General features: G+C 38.3%; 1 protein-coding gene across 1 annotated transcript in view; it reads left to right on the top strand.

Moving 5' to 3' along the window:
* Positions 1-21463, top strand: part of cacna1ea (calcium channel, voltage-dependent, R type, alpha 1E subunit a) — a 65212-nt gene that overhangs the window by 20436 nt on the left and 23313 nt on the right. The window contains exons 5-17 of the mRNA XM_086161323.1: positions 5493-5596; positions 6905-7063; positions 9552-9742; positions 12597-12700; positions 15216-15331; positions 15581-15634; positions 17339-17428; positions 17633-17842; positions 18932-19044; positions 19192-19304; positions 19575-19706; positions 20187-20256; positions 20436-20553. Coding sequence (XP_086017449.1) covers positions 5493-5596; positions 6905-7063; positions 9552-9742; positions 12597-12700; positions 15216-15331; positions 15581-15634; positions 17339-17428; positions 17633-17842; positions 18932-19044; positions 19192-19304; positions 19575-19706; positions 20187-20256; positions 20436-20553 — 1574 coding nt within the window. The remainder of the gene's footprint in view (positions 1-5492; positions 5597-6904; positions 7064-9551; positions 9743-12596; positions 12701-15215; positions 15332-15580; positions 15635-17338; positions 17429-17632; positions 17843-18931; positions 19045-19191; positions 19305-19574; positions 19707-20186; positions 20257-20435; positions 20554-21463) is intronic.

Below are 21463 nucleotides of genomic sequence, written 5' to 3'. Positions count from 1 at the left end.
TGCATCAATAACCAGCGGGATATTTTTTTTCTTTCGACCAACAGGAGAGCACCGGTGTCGTTAAAACCTCACGTGGGCATTGCTGTATTCTTTATTTGTTTAAGCAGGGGACGTCGCTGGGGCCCTTTTTAGGACTATACGGTATCGGTGGTTGTGACCTATAGGAAACCCCCCTGCCAAGCTCTGCAGGAGGCGGTTTAAGGTGGAAATGACATCATCCGTGAAATACCCCCCGTCTGTCTAATGTTATTTGAAACCACCTGTCAGTCTGGTTCGTCAAGCTGTTCGCTAGAGCTCTTTTTAAATGATTTGACACGTGTAGGAAAGTGCAAACGCCTCGCGGTTTGCGGTAATTATGTTTTTCAGACGACACCAGCGCGTCACATTGGTGGCTGATGAATCAGGAAATACGAAACAGAATGTCGTATGCGCAAAATGCTCTTCAAAAGATCCGCTATTATATTTTAATGTTTGTGTTATTCCTATATACATGCTGTGTTGTAACTGCAATTTTGGGAAAACTTTTTGTAAACATTATGTAACACAAATACACACACACACACACACAGACAGACAGAGTTGAACAGATGGCTAATTAATAATTAACGGAAATAAATAATTCATTTTGGTTAAAGAGCACATGTGAAGATAAAAGGCACATAAATGGATAAATATTGATATTATTTTACCTTGAAATAAATTCATGGTTATGATGTGATTATCCAAAAGTGCTAAACTGTCCAATCAGTGTAACTTTTCTAGCGTAAAACCAACACAGAAATTAAAAAAAATAGTAAAAAGGTGAAAAAAGAAAAACCTGTAATTTGACAATATATAACGTCATATTATGTGATATTTAAAATCTCAGCTATGCTGTATAAATTCATATATATAGTCATATATATTCTAGGGAACAACTGTAAAATTTTGAATTATTGCCGAGGAATATCCTCTGCAGATGTGACCTAATAATTTGTGCATTTCAATGATAAAAAAAATTTTTTTTTTGGATTATTTGGTATTTATTGTGATGTTGCAGAGCTGGGGCGGCCTGGTGTGAGGCGATAAAATTTGAACAAATGTGCAGAAGTAGAAAGCATCCCACAACTACAAGAAAACAAAGAGGATAAAGATAGACATATACTTTTTGGGATATAAGTAAAAGGAGCTGCCAGCGAAAGTCAGGATTGCAAATATATGATTAACAGCTTGACAGTGATATGGGGCACAAGTCACGTTGCGATCAATCTCAGGGCATGACGGTTGTCACGGCGAGTTTGTCACACAGAGGGGAGCTGTCATTGGGTATCACACGTTGTGGTTGACAGCTCAGCTCTACTGTATCACACATTATCCCCGCAGATAAACGGTGGCGGGAAAAGAAAAAAAAAACTGTTGTCCTTTATAAAGAGTTCGGTGTTGACTCAGAGTTACTATATTAACCGGCGAGGAGTCTGGTGCTGCAACAAACATTTAAAACATTTAAAACAAACTATTTACTTCTACTACCCTGATGCAATGACACCTTCTCAAATGGGCCACACTTTTGAATCAGATTTTCACCAGTAAAAAAAAAAAAAATGAAAATGTTTTCATGAAACAATCAAAACATACTTCAAGAGACGTGTTTTGCGAATGAGAAGTCTGTTGTGAATCAATACAGATCCAACAAAAAAAGGACAAAAAGGGGAAAAAAAAATCTTGGTCAAAACTCGATTATGTTCAATAATAATAATGTTAATCATTGTGTCTATCTATCTATCTATCTATCTATCTATCTATCTATCTATCTATCTATCTATCTATCTATCTATCTATCTATCTATCTATCTATCTATCTATCTATCTATCTATCTATCTATCTATCTATCTATCAATGTAAACAGTTTCTTAGGTCTCTGCCGCAGTTCGACTTTTAAATAAAAGCCTTAAACCTTGTTTTAGGTTCTACAAAACTGATATATGTCTATTTTAACAAATATATATTCATAGATAATTTATATATGTAAAACTTTTCTCAAACCCTTCTAACCGATAACCAAAAGCGTCAAATCTGTCAATATTTAAAGAAATGGTTGGGACGCGTTCTCCGAAAGGGCATCTAGGGAACCGAGTTATATGTCGAGGAAATGGCCAATCTCATGAGGTTAAAGACATTTCGAGTCAGAATTGAACCCCCGTATGTGTTCAAATATTCCCAAAAGAAATATAAATATGCCCTCAGTACCTCTGAAAGGTCAGTGTATTGTTTTCTGAGAAATCCTTTTGATGATCGCCCTTTTACTGGCGCATTTTTCTTTCAAAAAATGATTTCTGGAATCTGACAAGGATCTGGATAAAATGCAACAGGTTCCCTCTCGGGTCCCGATGCCTCTGTGGTCGGCTTAAACCTTTCAACAGCAAGACCGACACAGCAAACAAGCAAATACGCATCTCGAACGGTAATATAAGAACAGTCCTGCAGCAAATTGTCTGCCAAATTGTTAATTCGTGCCAAATCAGCCATGTGTTTTTCTTTCCCTGGCTTAATGTCATCTGCCACGTTCAGTCGCTCGCCTCCCCTATCCAGACGGCAAAACTGTCACAGCTGATAATTCTGCACAAACTGCGATGGAGAGAAATATGGGTTTCCTCTGTCTGTTATTTCTTGCTGGATATGAAGTTTAGACATACAGGACTGTCTCAGAAAATTAGAATATTGTGATAAAGTTCTTTATCTTCTGTACTGCAATTACAAAAACAAAAATGTCATACATTCTGGATTCATTACAAATCGACTGAAATATTGCAAGCCTTTTATTATTTTAATATTGCTGATTATGGCTTACATCTTAAGAAAACTCAAAAATCCTATCTCAAAATATTAGAATATCATAAAAAAGTTTTTTTTTTTTTTTTTTTTTTTATTATTGCAGCCGAGCACTAATTCCAAATATAATGCTTCCATATTTTTTTCTCAGTAAACCCTTCTGGTGCGGACTGAACTCAAGAAACAGCATTTCTTCATCAAACTAATTGCAGTTTTTGAAAAAAAATTACAAATGCCGTGTCCCCGATATCCTGGGCGTCAACCCTTTTTAAACATTTTTAACCTTGTTAGTATTTTCGAATTGATTTTTTTAATGCAATTGAAAAAACAAAAAGTACTTTTTCATGATAGTCTAATATTTTGAGATAGGATTTTTGAGTTTTCTTAAGAGGCAAGCCATAATCAACAATATTAAAATAATAAAAGGCTTGCAATATTTCAGTTGATTTTTAATAAATCCACAATGTATGAAATTTTTGTTTTTTTTAATTGCATTACAGAAGATAAATAACTTTATCACAGTATTCTAATTTTCGGAGACAGTCCCGTAGTTGTCGATCCTCGAAGCAGCTCGGTCTACTCCGCTTTTGTTAGAAATCGTGTTTTCCTGTCGAACGGTACGTTACAGGTGTGTTTCTAGCATTCCCTCTACGAAGGGAGCCAACATTAACATGCGCATTTGTGTCTCCTCAGAAGTCACCGTATCACCTTTGAAAAGCAGACCAGAGATGTCGTATGCACGTGCACGCATGCATACATCATCATAAAGCTGAGACAAATTTATCATCTGAGATTGTTGTATTTGTGTCTTGATCTTCCGGAATGGAATTGGAATGGAAACTTTTCTAAAAATGTGTTTGTACAGAAGATACAGCCAGAGTTTCACATCTTCTGGGAATAACAAGGAGTCCTTAGAATAGATCAATCTTCAAACTTCAGCTGAAACAAAGTCGCAAACAAAAAAAAAAAAGTCAAAATTTGTCATCGCTTTCTTGATAAACTGTAATAATGATTTCTTATAACGTGGAGCTTTTAGGAGTGAGTGGAAAGCCGGGTCCGGGACACCTCTGCAAAAACCATGAACTAAATGAGGGGAGCCATTTTTAGATCATCTTTAGATCATCCCCCTCGTCTCCATAACAACTAAAGGGCAGCCTGGACTGACTAATGATCTGGAGAAGGCTGGAAAGAAGGTGGAAATGGGGGGTGAAACAACTCTGGTGCAGGGCGGCAAGGGTGACCTCGGTCGGCGGGTGGATAGGGGTTCGCTTTGGGTTGTTTTGGTTTGTGAATAACGAGACAGCGAGGAAAGAAATCCAGGGGAATAGTTTGAGGTGTGATGACGGTGAGGATAATTCACATTTCTATATTTGAAGTGAGGATGTGAGCTATATCAATCCTTCATAATCCATCTCTCTCCTTCCCTTTTTAATCAAGTGGTGCTAAGTGTCTTTCAGCACTAAATGCGAAAATGTATCTCTCTCCTTCAGCGTAGCATTTCTAGATTTTCTGTATCTCTAATTCAGACTCTCTACATTAGTAAAACCTCCTTATGGAGTTCTCCTTATTATCATGAGGCAGCATTAACATCTTTCTTGTGATCTCTGTTGAAAAGTCTCCAGTTTGAAGGAATCAGTGTCAGAAAAAAAAAAAAAAACACCTCAAATCCCAGGCTGCTATTTCAAATTATACTTTTTTTTTTTTAACTTTTGTGTTGTTTTGAGTCCTTTCCCGACCCAGATCTCTGCCTCTGCTTGGTAGGTATCTAGACTAAAGGGGAATGGATACGTGCTGAGGCTAGTAGAAAATGGAGTTAGAAAGCAACAAGAGGAGGAAAGTCTACAGGACTGTCTCAGAAATATAGAATATTGTGACAAAAACAAAAATTGTCATACATTCAGGATTCATTACAAATCAACTAAAATATTGCAAGCCTTTTTTTATATTGCTGATTATGGCTCAAGACAACTCAAAAATCCTATCTCAAAATATTAGAATATCATGAAAAAGTAATTTTTGTTTTTGTAATTGCATTACAAAAGATAAAGAACTTTAGCCTTGACTTTGACACTTTATGGTTTTATTAACCATACTATTATTTATTATTGTTATGTTTTACTTGAAACTCTGGCACAAGAATTTCCTTCAGGATAAATAAAGTTGTACTTATTCTTATTATCACAATATTCTAATTTTTTGAGACATTCCTGCATATTCAAAGCAAGATATGTGATAGAAGTAGTGTAAAAGAAAAAAAGAAAAGTTTGAAGGGCTGTGGCTTTTAATACTGCCTGTTTCTGTGCGTTTCCTCGCTCGTGTTTCTCCATGAGCTTGGTGCCTACGGGTGTCCTGCCATCTCCTGATGAAGCAGCTTTCTTTGTTTTCATCTTAAATAGCAGTTGTCACAGCCATCCTCCCACACACACAGGGAAATAGCCAAAAGCCTCCAAAATATCCCTTTTTTTTTTCGTAATGCCTGTTAGAGACCTTTACATCCTCCCCTCCATATCTAAGCACTGCAGCCGTCTTCACCCCCGTGTTGATGTGTGTGTGATACTCATGTCCAGGTGGCTCACGGAGCATAAAACTGAAGAATCACTGCGTTCAGAGAGACAGCAAGAAATCTCCCCTGTCTAATTCCTGCGTGGGCATGTTTGTGTGTTCCGATGCGCAATTGTTTTAGGATACTGGCTGCCGCAGGTGCACATATGAACATCTCAGTGGACCTGAGGACCCTGAGGGCGGTGCGAGTGCTTCGACCCCTCAAACTGGTGTCAGGCATCCCCAGTAAGTATCTGCCATGGCAACAGCACAGCGTTTATCACCTCACGATCATGTTTGGGCTCACAGCACAGGCCTGCTCACTTATCGGACAAACATCACAAATACTGTACACAAACATATCTTTGAATGTAGCACACTGTAAATGCTGCTTACCGGCATCAGAAAAAAATGTTTTTTGCACTACCACTCATCTACCGCTACCGCCACTCGTATTTATATTTATATTTATATTTATATTTATATTTATATTTATATTTATATTTATATTTATATTTATATTTATATTTATATTTATATTTATATTTATATTTATATTTAAATCGCCAGTCTCCAGGCTATTACCTTTTCATATTTTACTCCCCACCTCATGTTCACTGTTCCCCTGTTATTCTATAACATTCTATAACCCTGCACAGGGAATTGTCTTTCAATTATTTATACACAGGACTGTCTCAGAAAATTAGAATATTGTGATAAAGTTCTTTATCTTGTGTAATGCGATTACAGAAACATATATTCTAATATTTTGAGATAGGATTTTTTAGTTTTCTTAAGATGTAAGCCATATTCAGTAATATTATATTAATAAAAGGCTTGCAATATTTCAGTTGATTTGTAATGAATCCAGAATGTATAATATTTTTGTTTTTGGAATTGCATTACAGAAGATAAAGAACTTTATCACAATATTCTAATTTTCTGAGACAGTCCTGTATATATTATTTTTATATTTCAATAATTGTTTTCTAGTGTATGTATTGCACATAGTCTCTAGTCATTTTCTATACATATATCCTGCTGTGACTCATCTCAACTTGAACATCAAAATAATAACCCACTGGATCAGAAAATATCATATATCTTTAACGTAATCTCGAAATAATAATATTCTGATGGGGTTTGTTACAGGTTACTGTTACCTGGCGTACAGGTAACAGTGCACCACATGAGGGGGGATTCAGAACCAGAATTGCTGTCCGATAAGAACTGGATAAAATACTCAATTAATTAATCAATTACTCAATTTGCGATCACACCTATTGACCGAGAATTCACAAATACACGCCTCTATTTAAAACTTGCAGTTTCAGCACTGTTTTAGTTTGTCCACTTTTCAATAAAGATTTAACAGTTCCTTGTTACTAGGCAGAAAATGTATTGGTATTGATGACAGAAAACTTACACATGAATCTTAATAAGCGGGACCTCTCTCATTTGTTTGCTGACATTTAACAAGAATTTTTAAATGCGCCATATTGTTTTTTTTTTTTTTTATACAATTCTGTTGTTGGCTGTGCATTTTCCCTGAAGGTCTGCAGATCGTCCTGAAGTCGATCATGAAGGCCATGGTTCCTCTGCTGCAGATTGGCCTGCTGCTCTTTTTTGCAATCCTCATGTTTGCCATCATCGGCCTGGAGTTTTACAGCGGCAAACTGCACTACACCTGCACACCGCACTCTGGGATACTAGGTATTTTTAAAGCAAACGCAAACTTCTTATATACATGAATATTTCATATGCTCTCTCCTGCAAATGATGGGTGTGCTACTGTTTTTGCATTTTTTTATATGTTTAATGGATATGGTTAAAGAAGCTTACTGTGCTCTTTGTGCAATCCATTAAATAATTGCTCTCACATAAAAAGACTGGACTGAAGGAGAAAGGATGAAAATATGCATTTGGTTGTGAACCATGAAAATCGCTGATGGAAGTCAAGTATTCAAATCAAAATCGAAGTCGTTTTTTTTTAAACATTCTTGATATGAGATTGATGGGTCTCTTCGACTAGCCATCAGATACTTCTACATCCTTATTTACCTCTATTCTGTTTTCTATTCTCGAAATATACATCACTATGAGTTACACTGTAAACTTTTGTACTAACAGTATTTTATATACCATGATTTATCTGCAGGTGCTTCAGAAATAGATATGAAATGTGGAATTGGTGCCTTATAATTAAGGATTTTGCAAAACCCAATGGTTGCGATTAACCTGACTCATGTTCCACCAACAACTTAGATGTTTAGGAAAATGAGCGATAAATTATTCTGTACTTATTTTAAACCACTGGTTACATTTCTTGTTGTAAAAGCTGTGTCAGTAATTTGTGTTTTACTTTTAACTCAATAATGACTTTAACTAGATTGGTTGAAGATAACCATTCATGAAAAAGTAAAAATCAACTAATTATGCATTTTTTTGCCTTTAACCAATAAATGACAAAAAACTAATAAAGGGACTTAATACCCGGACTCGAGAGCCACAACCTCTGCTCAACTTCTTTACCTCAAGACGCTTCAGCAAAATCTCCTTACAAATGAGGGATTGTTCCTAAATGAAGGGCAAATTAGACCTAAGTGAAGTTATTGTCCTTTTTTAATGACCAGCTTTGAAATCTAACCGTCCTGCAAAAAGTATTAGGGGTGCAATTGTTAGCAAAAATAGTTTACAATAATTATTTGGTTTTTAAGATGAATTTGTTCTTAAAGTCTGTGGTCAGTTTGTCCATCTGAAGCTTCTTGATCACAACTTCACGATCTTTCTGATGCAACATCAATGCAGGACCTGCTTGATGTCAGAAATTCTTTTCGATTCAAAAGAACCGTAACGCATTTGCTCTTTGGCTCTGTGTTGTATGGTTGTAATATATTTATTATGAAATATCCACTGCTTTTTCCAAACTGTTTTGAGCTTGAATGGGATCAATAGAGGAAATCACAAAATTCAAAGCATCTCGTACATTGGAAGCTTAGAAAACATAAACAACGGATGTGACTCAGAGTTAATTTGCAATGATACAGTACAGTACATCCAAGGTATGGTTATAAAAGACGTGTATTGCTTCATAACACTGGAGCTGCAAAAAAAAAAAAATGGCATGAAATCTTTTTTCAAAGCGATTTCTCTGTCTGGTCTTTTTGCCTCGTTTTTGTTTTTCGATGGCGTAATGCTGAGTCGAAGCTAAAAAATGCAGTTCAGTGCTTAAATCAGAATACAAAACAAATATTTTAGGAACGAATTCTCACCTTGCTTCCTGAACCAAAGAGGTGATGTTTTCCTGTACCGTCAAATCCAACACTTGTGCAATCCTGCAATACTATGTTTTATTATACATTCATAGCGGTAAATGACCTACAAGCTGTTCCTATAACGTTCACGCTGAATGGGCAGTGAGATAACACAGAAAAGGCTGAGGAGAAAAGCGCTCTTTGTCACTCACCCGACACATTACTGCTCAGACCTACCACTCTTTGATAGGGAGACCATGTAATACACTCCCTGCAGTATTACTTGATCCACTGGTAGTGGGTATATTGGATAAGGTGCGGATCCAATTCACAATAGTCAATCACAGTGTGTTGCAAATGGGCTTATTGCCTCAGCTGTAACATAAAGCCAAAGGTGTTAGTGGAAATCATTGCGTACAACGGGAGTGTGTTTGTTGTAAACAGGTTTCGTTGCACCTCGTTTTGTTCTGCTGCACCCCTGACATGTAAGTCCATTGCATGAATTCTCGATCAGTTGGGTGTTATTTTTTTTTCCATCTTTCAAAATATGTTTAAGAATATCAGGGGAAAGCAGACAGAAACGACCATGGAATTTATGAATAAGAGCACAAGGTTCAACCTCGGCACTCCAGAAATGATGGGACTGTTTTTTTTGCATCATCATCATCATCGCTTTGTGTTTTATTTTTTTATCACGGCAAAGTTGTCCACACATAATCTACCGTATATCCGACCTTGGAAATGTTAATCTTCTCTGTTATCAGACCTCAACATGTACACTGTTTTTTATTTTTGGGTCGTGTTGCTACGGCTCAAGAGCGACAATGCAGTTGCTTTTTCAAAGGTGATGTGAGTGAGGGGTGATTTGTTGCGAACTTTGTCGTCTTATGCACGGCACGCACCGAGACCCAGCTATTTATCACCCTCTTTGTACGCTTCCATACCAGAAAACGAGACAGTCGACTCCTCTGAGTACGAGTTCCCGTGTGGTGTGCGCCAGTGTCCAGCCAAATACACCTGCAGCGACACTTGGATTGGCCCGAATGACGGCATCACTCAGTTCGACAACATCCTGTTTGCTGTACTCACTGTCTTCCAGTGCATCACCATGGAGGGTTGGACCACTGTATTCTACAACGTAAGTCTCAAAACACCCACACATGTACATGTACGCGTTTGCTTCTCTTCACCATTTCTTAAAAATAATGAATTGTAGCTCTAAATTGTCAACTTTAAACACCATTAACCTTTTGATGAAGGTGGCTCCAACACACCCCGATGACTGTTGGGTGAATCTATGAATACCCTTTGTGATAAATGGTCTAAAATAGTCATGCTGTGTCTATATCGATTACTTTTAGTCCATTCTTTTTTTTTATTTCGAATTTAGGTCAAAAAAGAAAAACACCAGCGATCGCCTTTAACTTCAACTTGAACTTGCAGGCTTGCAATCTTTGCAAGATCTTTGCGGTAGAAATGACATCGGAGAATTTAAAGTCCGCATAGGAATTCAATCACCACATGTTATTCCTTGTTTAATGACCGATTTTGCCCTGTGCCATATTCACCCAGTGTCTCTGTCTAGATGTAATGTGGACCTCTGTCTCTGCAATGGTGTGGTTTAGTCACCAGCGACACAGCACTTCCACTTGGCCAAATGCGACAAAAGAATTGTCGCCCAAAAACCTGATCCAAAGTTTTATGGGGGCACCAACTCGGGCACGGAGGCCATCAAATGCTGTTTCGAAAACCAGGTCTGGGCGGGTCAGGGCTGCCATTTAAAGACATTTATTGGCCAAGTTTAACTGCTGGCCTGGCTGTCAGAGCGGGTGGCACACCGCTGAGAAATGAGGAATCACTTGGCAAAGTCAATTTGTCCTTTTCCTCTCAGCTTTTCCTTCTTTCTTTCTTTAGAAAAAGTGTATGTGCAAGTTGTGTCGTTTGTCTTGTACAATTGTCCCTTATGTGTCAATGTATCAGATAATGTACCTCACAGCTCTCATTTTCAATATTTATTCCCCAAAACCAAATTAAAAGTGTCTTTCTTGTCATGGTAAGAGCATTTTATCAAAACACTTCACAGACATCAATTGATTGTCCATTGAGTAACCTAAAAGAAGACCCGAAGGAGTCAGAAAGGCTGCTGCACTTTTGGGTTTTCAGTGTAAAGGTTTACTTTTGAAAATTTGAAAAACAAGTCTGTTGAAAAACATCTTTTATCAGCCAGACTTTACAACTGTTCTTCGGAAATAGGTTATAACCCTATTGAAATTCAAATTGCAAATTGCACATTTCTAGGATTGAGTAACAAACTATAATTGTCCACTCTAGAAAATTGTCAGACATTGGCATCGGAAATGCACTTGCTCCTTGAAAGTCCATAAGGCAGACACACAAACACACACACACACACACACGCACGCACAAACACACACACAGACAAGCAAACACATACATGTGTATACACACACATACATCCTGCAGACTGAAAGGCAGGCTGTTGGCACCCTTTGCTAATTTAATATAGTCTTTGCCTGCATGACCAGGCAAATAATCAGGTCCAATCTAGTTCACTGCACATGATGAGGAGAATTAACAAATAGCTTTCAGAGAGAAAGGCTCTACAGAATTATGTGGATTCCATGGTGGTATGCAGTTATAAGATATATAATGATGATAATATAATGCAGTTATATAGTAATTAAAACATTTTAAAAGGGATTAAATTAGCAGATTAAATAAAATATTTTTTATATATTTATAAATTATATTTGTGATTTTTTTTTTTTTTTCATTTATTTTAGTTAAAAAAAAAATGATCACAAACCACATATTGATCTTTCAAAATATACTGCTCAAAAAAATAAAGGGAACACTTGAACAACACAATGTAACTCCAAGTCAATCACACTTCTGTGAAATCATAGTGTCCACTCAGGAAGCAACACAGATTCATTTTGACTTGTTTTAAGGACATTACATCAAAGTTGGATCAGCCTGGAGTTTGTTTTTACACTTTAATTTTGAGTGTGATTCCTAATCCAGACCTCCATGGTTGATACAATTGATTTCCATTGATAATTTTTGTGTGATTTTGTTGTCAGCACATTCAACTGTGTAAAGAGCAAAGTATTTCATAAGAATATTTCATTCACTTAGATCTAGGATGTGTTTTTTAAGTGTTCCCTTTATTTTTTTGAGCAGTGTATAAGAAAACTGGTCTATTTTGTGCACTCAATAAAATAACTGCTGGTGACGTTATACTTCTTGCACCCACGGATACAAACACACAAAAGCTATCGCACAAAAGACAAATGAAATGGGGATGAGGCTTGTCAAAGAGGAAACCAGTTGTTGAATTGAAGATAATCAGAGGATCAATAAGTGGATCTCACGAGCTTCATGCTGCAATGCTTCCTTTTTTTATTTCTGCAGCTATTAAAAGCCTGCACACACACACACACACACACACACATGATGATTGCACAAACACACAGACAGCAATAGTGGCTTGCGGTCACAATTTCTATTCAGATGGATGGTGGCAGATGATTTCCTCTGTTTATCTTCGTGATGCTCAGTCAGCTTCGGCGATTAATCAGGAAGGGTGACAGGAAGAGAGAAACGGCATGCTGGCCAGACACAGTGTGATGATCAGTGTGCGTGTTTCCACTTGTCAGTTTAATGCACCCTGCTGTGGTAAAAACAGATGTACACATTTGCATTTTACACAAGAATGCGCTTAATTTGTACACTAAAATGATGCATCCCGGTGCATTTGACCGTCTGCGTTCATTTCAACGGGTGGCCGGTCCGCACCCCCTGCCCCCCAAACAGACTCTACGTAAATCAATTTGCACGATGTCTGCGTTATTTGTCCTGCTGGCACTCGCACCTGAATGTTCGACCACCTGCCGAAACACCCACGCCGGCTTTTTATCCTAAAAGACCCCCCATGTGAGCGCCTTACAGTCTCAACTGTATTTTCACAGACCGATGACGCCTTGGGTCCCAGCTGGAACTGGCTCTACTTCATCCCCCTTATCATCATCGGCTCCTTTTTCGTCCTGAACCTGGTGTTGGGAGTCCTCTCTGGGTAGGCATTTAAATTCCACTCATTTTTTTTTTTTTTTTTTTTTTTTTTGCTTATTTGCCACATTATAAGCCGATTGTGTGGGACCTGTTTCACCTTGACACATTTAGAGTTCATGTAATGGCACATGGCCATCATCTGCCCCCCCTAAAAATAGGTCTAAATGATTAATGGTAGGGGTGGCACAATGTCTCAGTGGTTGGCTTAAAAACATGGTTAACAATTGTTATTTAGAGACCCTAAATTACCCAGACGTATGAATGAGTGATGGTTATGTCTTTATATGTGGCCTCTGTCATCACCCGGTGACCAGTAACCTCAATTTTACCAAATTTCAGCTGGGATAGGCTCTACTCCCCCACTTCCCTGCAACCACAAGGGGAGGATAAGCAGTAGTGATAATGAATGAATGAATAAATCAATCAATTATCAATGTTGATCTTGTGTCATCAAGATTCCAGATTCACTTTACTCGTAACTGCAGTATGTCGAGGGAATCCCTGCACTACTTCACTGCTACGCATCAAGCCTCCATACCCCTCTTCCTCCTCACATTAATATCATAACATCCCCTGTCCCTTTGTGTTATTCTCTCTAAGTGTTAAACTGGCATTAAAGTAGCATATACTTTTTATTGCAGAGCTATTCTTGTGATTGACTATCGCTGCAGGCCGTGTCTGGGTAGATACACTCTACTCAGATATGGTCGCAGCCAGTTTTAAAATGATGATAAACCAAAAGGGAAACATCAAGCCAGCCTCTTTTACACACTCTATGACTCATTCCATTGGTTCTGGCCTCGGTGATGCTCTGTTTTTGGAGATTTTATGGCCGCTGTCAGATAATTATCAAACTACAAACTTTGGAATTCTACGAGGACTCATCAAGAAGGAATTCTGATTTATTTTTGCGTGTTGTGCTGGTTCATCTATTTGCCTTTCCTTTTAAAGGAATGCCTTCAGGGAATTCCTTCAAACTCATCCTAAATATTAGTAACGATACTTTTAAAAACATAAAATTAATTCTGATTTAATGTATCGTTGCAAGAGCCAAAGTTATTGGCATCTCTGCAGCACCTGAACAATATAATGGTAAGGGCTTAATGTAAAAACCCAAATAAAATCTTTTTAATGTTTGCATTCCTTATAATATTTGATTCCGATACAACAGTAATACATTTCAGTTAGACTGCTTAGCTTGGCTATGGGTTTCCTCTGGGTTCTACAGTTTCCTCCCACTGTCCAAAGACATGCAGTTAGTTTATTAAATGCTTTTCACCCCATCATGTCCCTCATTACAGGACAGGAGAAACAAATAAATAGACATATCTAGTCATTTGTGTACCTTCCCACTTATACAGTGCTGTAATAGAAGTGCTTTATTATAATAATAACAATAGTGTTGATAAAAGTAATTATAATATAATATAATATAATATAATATAATATAATATAATATAATATTATATAATATTATATTCTTCTTCTCTATTTGGCTTTTCCCTTCAGGGGTCGCCACAGCAAATCAAACCAAAACTCATTTCGGCCACTTGTATCCAATGATCTTGTTCTTTCGGTCACTACCCACAGCTTGTGACCATAGGTGAAGGTAGGAATGTAGATTGACCGTTAAATTGATAGATTCGCCGTCTGGGTCAGCTCCCTCCACACCACGACAGACTGGTACAGAATCCGTATCACTGCAGACGCCGCATCGATTCACTTGTCGATCTCCCGCAAGAGATATTTGTAGTCCTCCACCTGGGGTAGGACCTCTTCCCCGACCCGGAGTGGGCACTCCACTCCGCACTCCACCCGAGCACCATGATCTCGGATTTGGAGGTGCCGATCCTCATCCCGGCTGCTCCAGTGAGCGCTGGAGATCACGGCCTGACGAAGCCAACAGAGCTACATCATCTGCAAAAAGCAGAGACTTGATCCTGTGGCCACCAAACCAGATCCCCTTGATACCCTGGCTGCACCTACAAATTCTGTCCATAAAAGTTATGCACAGAATCAGTGACAAAGGGCAGCCCTGGCGGAGTCCAACAGGTCCGACTTATGACCGGCAATGCGAACCAAGCTCTGAGACGACTATACAGGGAGCGAACAGCTCGTATAATGGGGTTTGGTACCCCATACTCCCGGATCACCCACCACAGGATTGCCCGCGGTCCACAGTCGAATGCCTTCTCTAGATCCACAAAACATATGTAGACTGGTCGGGCAAACTCCCATGCCCCCTCGAGGACCCTGCTGAGGGAATAGAGCTCATCCACTGTTCCACGACCAGGAAGAAAACCGCCCTGCTCCTCCTGGATCCGAGGTTCACCGACCCGGCAATTGTAAATTCATGGTGTCGGCATCCAAAACGGGGTTATGTTGGGGCCCAACATTATAATCTCTGCAGTCAGAGGGACAGAAATATCCTGCTCATAGAAGATCAGTTATGGACTATATTACTTTTTTTTTTTTCTCATCCCTGAAACTAATTCTGCGCTGTGGTTTCTGCTCTGCAGGGAATTCGCCAAGGAGAGGGAGAGGGTGGAGAACCGGAGGGCTTTCATGAAACTGAGGCGCCAACAGCAGATAGAGAGGGAACTCAACGGCTACCGGGCCTGGATCGATAGAGCAGGTAGCTTTACTCTCAGTCGCAGCGGGATCGACGGTCTGCCAAGGACAAAGCGAAAAAAAAATCACACTGTAAAATAAAGATTAATCCTTTCAGTGGAGAGCTTATCTGATAAACATTGTCTTTCAGCCCTTCTTCCTGCTACATGAGAAATGTAGATGTTAGTTTTGAAACCGTGCCATGATATGTCGGCCCTCTCGGTTGGCATCCGAAACTTGCGCTTGATTGTTGCTTGAACTCTGTGCTCTCCAGAGGAGGTGATGCTTGCTGAGGAGAATAAGAATCCCGGACCTTCTGCCCTCGATGGTAAGTCAGAGGAGGTGTTTGTTATTCTTTTTCCATTGTGCCATGATTTTTTTTTTTTTTTCTTTGCTCACATTTTTTTTTCCACTTCTTTTGTCTTAAACTATTTTATCTAGGCAGGTTAACCTATCCAAATACACCCCGAACGGAATTTAAAGTTATGTCATCTATATTGTATGATTTTAAGAATTTTCCTGTGCTGGTGGTATATTTACATGTTAGAGATTGTAGTATGTATTGAGTTGCCTAGATTTAGATTTTGATATAATTTCAGTATACTGATTACTCACGCTACACACACTCATTTCCACATGAGGAGAACCTGAGGACCTTCCACTAGACACGGTGTCTGCTCTCATCCTCACTGTTAACATAGCCGGGTTTTTATTAAATGTCGATTGATTGGCAGCTCTCAGGATTATCCCAGAGTGGAGTGCAGGCGGTGCCTACGGTGAGAACTGTCCTCTGTTTCCGTTTCTTCCATCACCGATTTTAACACACCGCTTGCGCCACAACAGCTAAGTGAACACATTTCAATAGGAAAACAAAAGCTAAGCCCCAAGTGGACTTCCAGTAGCCATTACTCAAAGCAAATCATGCAAATCTGCCGTGGAATCAGATAGCGGGACCTGCTTGTGGGATAGCTTTGACTAAAAAGAGAGGTGGTGCACTTCAGTTGCCTTGGCAACCGATGTCTGAGAGGGCATCAGCATGTATATTTGCTTGCAGCCGTGTTGACAAGGAGCAATCTCCCTTTCCCATGGACAACTACTCACATGTGACATGGTAGCCATGTTGAGCCTTATCTGTACCGTCTTGAAAAAAAAAAGAAGAATTTTAGCGGAACAAGTCCAGATACGCTCATCTAACCCATTCCAGCATGCACGTGATGCACGTTCGATCTCTGCACATCTTCAACTGGAGAAATGCATGGACCACCAAGTTTCGTGATGCCAGAGACCTTAAACAGGAAATGGGAGGTCTGCGTTCAACCGGACCCAAACACTGACATGAAATGATAATTTTTTATTTCATTCAAATGCAGAAAATACATCTTTGACATTTTTTTTTGACATCTGCTTGTTATGCGACTGCCCTTTGCTATGACTTTTCGACATATCATTTGCATCAGTGTGCGACAGGCCTGCATTGCACCGGGACTTGTATTAATGTAAAGGTGGTCACGTACAAGGTCGCTTCTTGGGTTAAAATACATCGACACAAAATATCACATTTATTCAGTGACTGAATGCTATCGTATTATCCCGGAGGGGAAATAATTGGCCAGATCAGAGTAAAAGCTACACTCACTATGCTATAAATGAAACCATATTATCCATATTTTATTCTATTGACAAGCCCATTTGGTAGCAGAAAGTGTAAATGTGCAATGGCCAATGAGAAATTGACTACATCTTATGCTTTACTGTTTTAATAAGAATTTTAAACATATATATGTTTTCAAACTAATTTCAAACACACCCTGTAACAGTCAGATGTACTTCTCTTTTCTCAGCAGTTTTTTTTTTTTTTTTGTGAGGTCACAGAGGCTATGACAACTGTTTTAAATCGACTCAGCATACATTTCACTGTCACGTTGCCCAAGACAGCCTTGCGTCATCACAATTACATCATATTCAACCCGATTGTCCGGAGTTATGTCGTCCGATCAATTTGTTTTCATTTTTATTTCAAATCTGCCCGAAGTGCTAAAAAGAGCCACCACTGTGAAGAGGAGGGGCATGGATGTGGTTCAGCAGCCAGGCGAGGAACAATACAGTGACATTTCCTCTGTAGGTGAGTTGGAGTCTCGATAACCTCATAAATATGGATGTATAAAGTGTAAATTGTCTTTTGCGCTGGTACACAAAGCTCTGATTCTGTCGGAAACATGCAAATTAAATACTTCATCAAACTGCCGGTGCTTTATATCACTGTATAGTGGAAACATGTATGCCAGAGAAAACCCAAGTTCATCTCTTTTTGTCCTGACCTTCTTAGGTGTCCCCGTGGCCAGAGCAAGTATCAGGAGTGCTAAAAGAGGTCCTACCGTGTACTTTCGCCGAAAGGAACGTCTGTTGCGCATCTCTATCCGCCGCGTGGTGAAGACACACACTTTTTACTGGACAGTGCTCGGCCTGGTGGCTCTCAACACGCTGTGCGTGGCCATCGTTCACCACAACCAGCCCCCCTGGCTGTCCAACTTCCTCTGTGAGTCACATTTTGGGGAGATAATACCTCTTTAGGTCGTCTGTTTGGGTTCTTTTCATCTTCTCCGTTTGGTTTCCTAACTTTTTTTTTTTTTTTTTTGTCTTGGACTGTGTACTGTGTATCGGGAAGTAGAAATAAGAATAAGAACAACTTCATTTATCCGAAGGAAATTGTTGGGCCAGAGTTGCAAGAAAAAAAATAATAGCAGAAAATTGTAGAAACAGTAAAAAAAAAAGAAAAAAAGGAGAATAAGAAATACAAATAAACTATAAACTGTATTAAGTAACAAGTGAAAGATAAGGAGTGCACAAAAGTATGAAAAAATATTCTACATGTAGCTGTTATGAAATATTGCACAGTTATGAACATATATACGGATAAATTAGAACAATTTACAGTAAGTGGTGAGATTTTTTTTTCCTTTTTTTCTTTTTTTCTTAAGTTTTTAAGATTTTAAGATTTTAAGTTAAGAACAAATATTGTACATGTGGCTGTTATGAAATACTGCACAGTTATGAACATATACACAGATAATTAGTACGATTTACAGTAAGTGGGTGACTTTTTTTTTTTTCCTTTTTTTTCTTTTCTTCTTAAGGTTTTAAGATTTTAAGTTAACTGAAATAGACATGTTAGGGAGAGCGAACTGTATCGGTGCTTCGTAGGAAAACGCCCAATCGACTGATGTGCCTGCCATCTTACAGATATTGAAAAGAGATAACCTGCTCACTCGCTTATGTCAGTTTATTATTGAAAACATGCGATTGTTGAGTTTTAGGCCACCGTACTTCATGGGATTTGCTCACCGAAGAACCCCTACGACTCAGTACGTGGTATCTTTGCAAAGGATTTTTTCCACCACACTCACCAGAATACACCAGGGCGAGATCATCCGTATTTTATTTTGTGATTTTAGACAAGAACTTTCTCCTATTTTATTATCAGTCATCTATTTATTGATTTTTAGACAGAGAAGAGAGCTGCTGGATTTGATCATTGAGAAACGTGAACTAAACCTACTCCGCGCCGTTAATATCACATAGGTTGTGTTGACTTCCCGATGTCAGCCTGTTTGTATTGTTTCTCCAGACTATGCAGAGTTTCTCTTCCTCGCTCTGTTCCTGACCGAGATGTTTCTTAAGATGTACAGCCTGGGACCGCGCCTCTACTTCCACTCGTCATTCAACTGCTTCGACTGCAGCGTCAGTGCTTTGTCTCCGCCTCACTTGTTTTTTTCAAAGATTCTAAGATTGAACCACTTCTTCTACGTCTGCATCAGCCTTCTTTTCTTCCATTTGTTTCCTCTCCTTTTCTGCATGAAGTTAACCGCATTTATTTCCTCCACGCAGGTGATCGTCGGCAGCATTTTTGAAGTCCTGTGGAGTTTCTTCAGGCCCGGTACTTCCTTGGGTATTAGTGTCCTACGGGCTCTCCGTTTGCTGAGGATCTTTAAGATCACCAAGTTAGTGCCCCACCTATCTTCTCTCTTTCTGTCCTCTGCAAGAAAAATGCTGTGATTTGTCGTGAAACATTTCCCAGATGGACTAAATCTTAAATTTCCCCAAGGTGATAAACAAACACAAGAGACTTACTTGCTAAATGTATTGCAACAACCTCTATAGTGGTTGAAAAGATTGAATCATCGTTGCTCTTTTTGCCATACATTTGAGTTATTTAGAGATTGTTGATAAACTAAACTGGTTTTATTTGCTTTTTTGGTCCGCTCGCCAAGGTACTGGGCCTCTTTGAGAAACCTGGTCGTCTCCCTGATGAATTCCATGAAGTCAATCATCTCCCTGATCTTCCTTCTCTTCCTCTTTATCGTCGTCTTTGCGCTTCTTGGCATGCAGCTCTTCGGCGGCAGGTAGAAACTGTGATTCTGTGAACAAATAGATGGACGTTATCTGTTTTCTCTTATCTTATATTACGAATACAGTTGTCTTTATTGAGCAAGGCTAAAGTGGACTCTGCTGTTTCTCTTTGTTGAACAGATTCTGCTTGGAATTAATGTAACTGTATTTTCTTCAGTACACAAAATGAAGATGTAAGTAAGTGAGGATGATGGAAAAATTCCAAGTTGAGTTGCTAAGAATTACGGCTTTTTCATAAAACAGTAGTTGCTAATTTTCTTCCAAAGCGGAGACAATTTACTACAAGCTGTCAAATCAATACGGGCCGACTGAACTGAGACGTCTGAAACGGAGACCAAAAGGAGATGGAAGAAAAAAAAAAAAACAATCTCAGCTCTGCGATCCAGCCACTCACGGGGGAATATTGATTTCTCTCTTATCAAAGAGGAACAAAAAAATCCCTTTAAGGTTGGCGTGTCATATATTTCATACAGGTTTATCTTTGAGGACTACACGCCGACAAACTTCGACACCTTCCCGGCAGCCATCATGACCGTCTTTCAGGTCGGAAAATTATGACATTTCACTAAAAGAGATCAAAAACCCTGAGAATGAAGTAATCCTGGTTACTCAGATGGGCTGAAAATACTCTGCATTTCTCAGTTGTTTGTGTAACAACAGAAAATATATGAGTTCTGAAGATACTTTAATGGGTGACATTCTGTGTATTTTTGTGTCTGTAGATCCTGACAGGGGAAGACTGGAACGAAGTGATGTACAATGGAATCCGCTCTCAGGGAGGAGTGAAGTCTGGCATGTGGTCCTCCATCTACTTCATCGTGCTCACACTTTTCGGAAACTGTATCCTACGTTTCTCTTGCCAAATATAATTATTATTGTTGCTGTTGCTGTTGCTGTTGCTGTTGTTGTTATGTAATAATAATAATAATAATAATAATAATAATGATAATAATAATTAATATTGTTATTGATTATTCATATTATTACATTGTATTATTATGTATTTTTATTATTAATATTATAGAATAATCTACTTATAGTTTTATATAATTCAGCATATAATTATATAAATTATTATTATTATTAGTAGTAGTAGTAGTAGTAATCATTATTATTACTGTTGCTGTCAATATTGAGAATAATGATAATATCAACAATAGTAATAATAATAATGAGAGGAAGAAAAATAAAAAGAATGAGAACAATTAATAATAATAAATCGTCATAATCACAATAATCATAATAATATTTTTTCCAAAACAGTTATTATATTTAAACCCACCATAGTACTGTCAAATGTTATTACTCTGTAAATCATCTTATAAACGGATATATAATATATTGAGGCAAAAAATGTAGACATTGCTGATTAATTTCATGGAATATTCCTTTTTACATTGAACAAAGCAATGATACAAAAACCACCATGTGATATTGGATTAAAAAAAGTTAAAAAAAAAATGTAGGCAACTGTTATGATTGCAACACTCCCACTTTTTCACACTTTTCAGTTTTTATGTCATTGTCTTCATGATTTATGACTGTTTAAGTACCTCTGGGCTTTCCCAAACAAGCTTGACGTTGTGTGTGGGGGGAGTAAATGGATTCAAGCTTCAAGTAAAAGATTAATAAAAAAAAAACATGGTGGATTTGATGATTTGGTCTTTGCATTGAAAATCTTTTCCATTGAGAAAAAAGCGTCTCGTTGTTCTCAGTCAAAAGTCGTACTTCATGTGTAAGGACCGTAAAA

Source organism: Fistularia commersonii, chromosome 16 (genome assembly GCF_037954325.1).
Source record: "Fistularia commersonii isolate RoL2024-O1a breed Wild chromosome 16, RoL_Fcom_v1.0, whole genome shotgun sequence".
Taxonomy (NCBI): Eukaryota; Metazoa; Chordata; class Actinopteri; order Syngnathiformes; family Fistulariidae; genus Fistularia; species Fistularia commersonii.
Note: the sequence above shows the minus strand (reverse complement) of the source record. Positions and strands in the feature narration are given on the sequence as shown.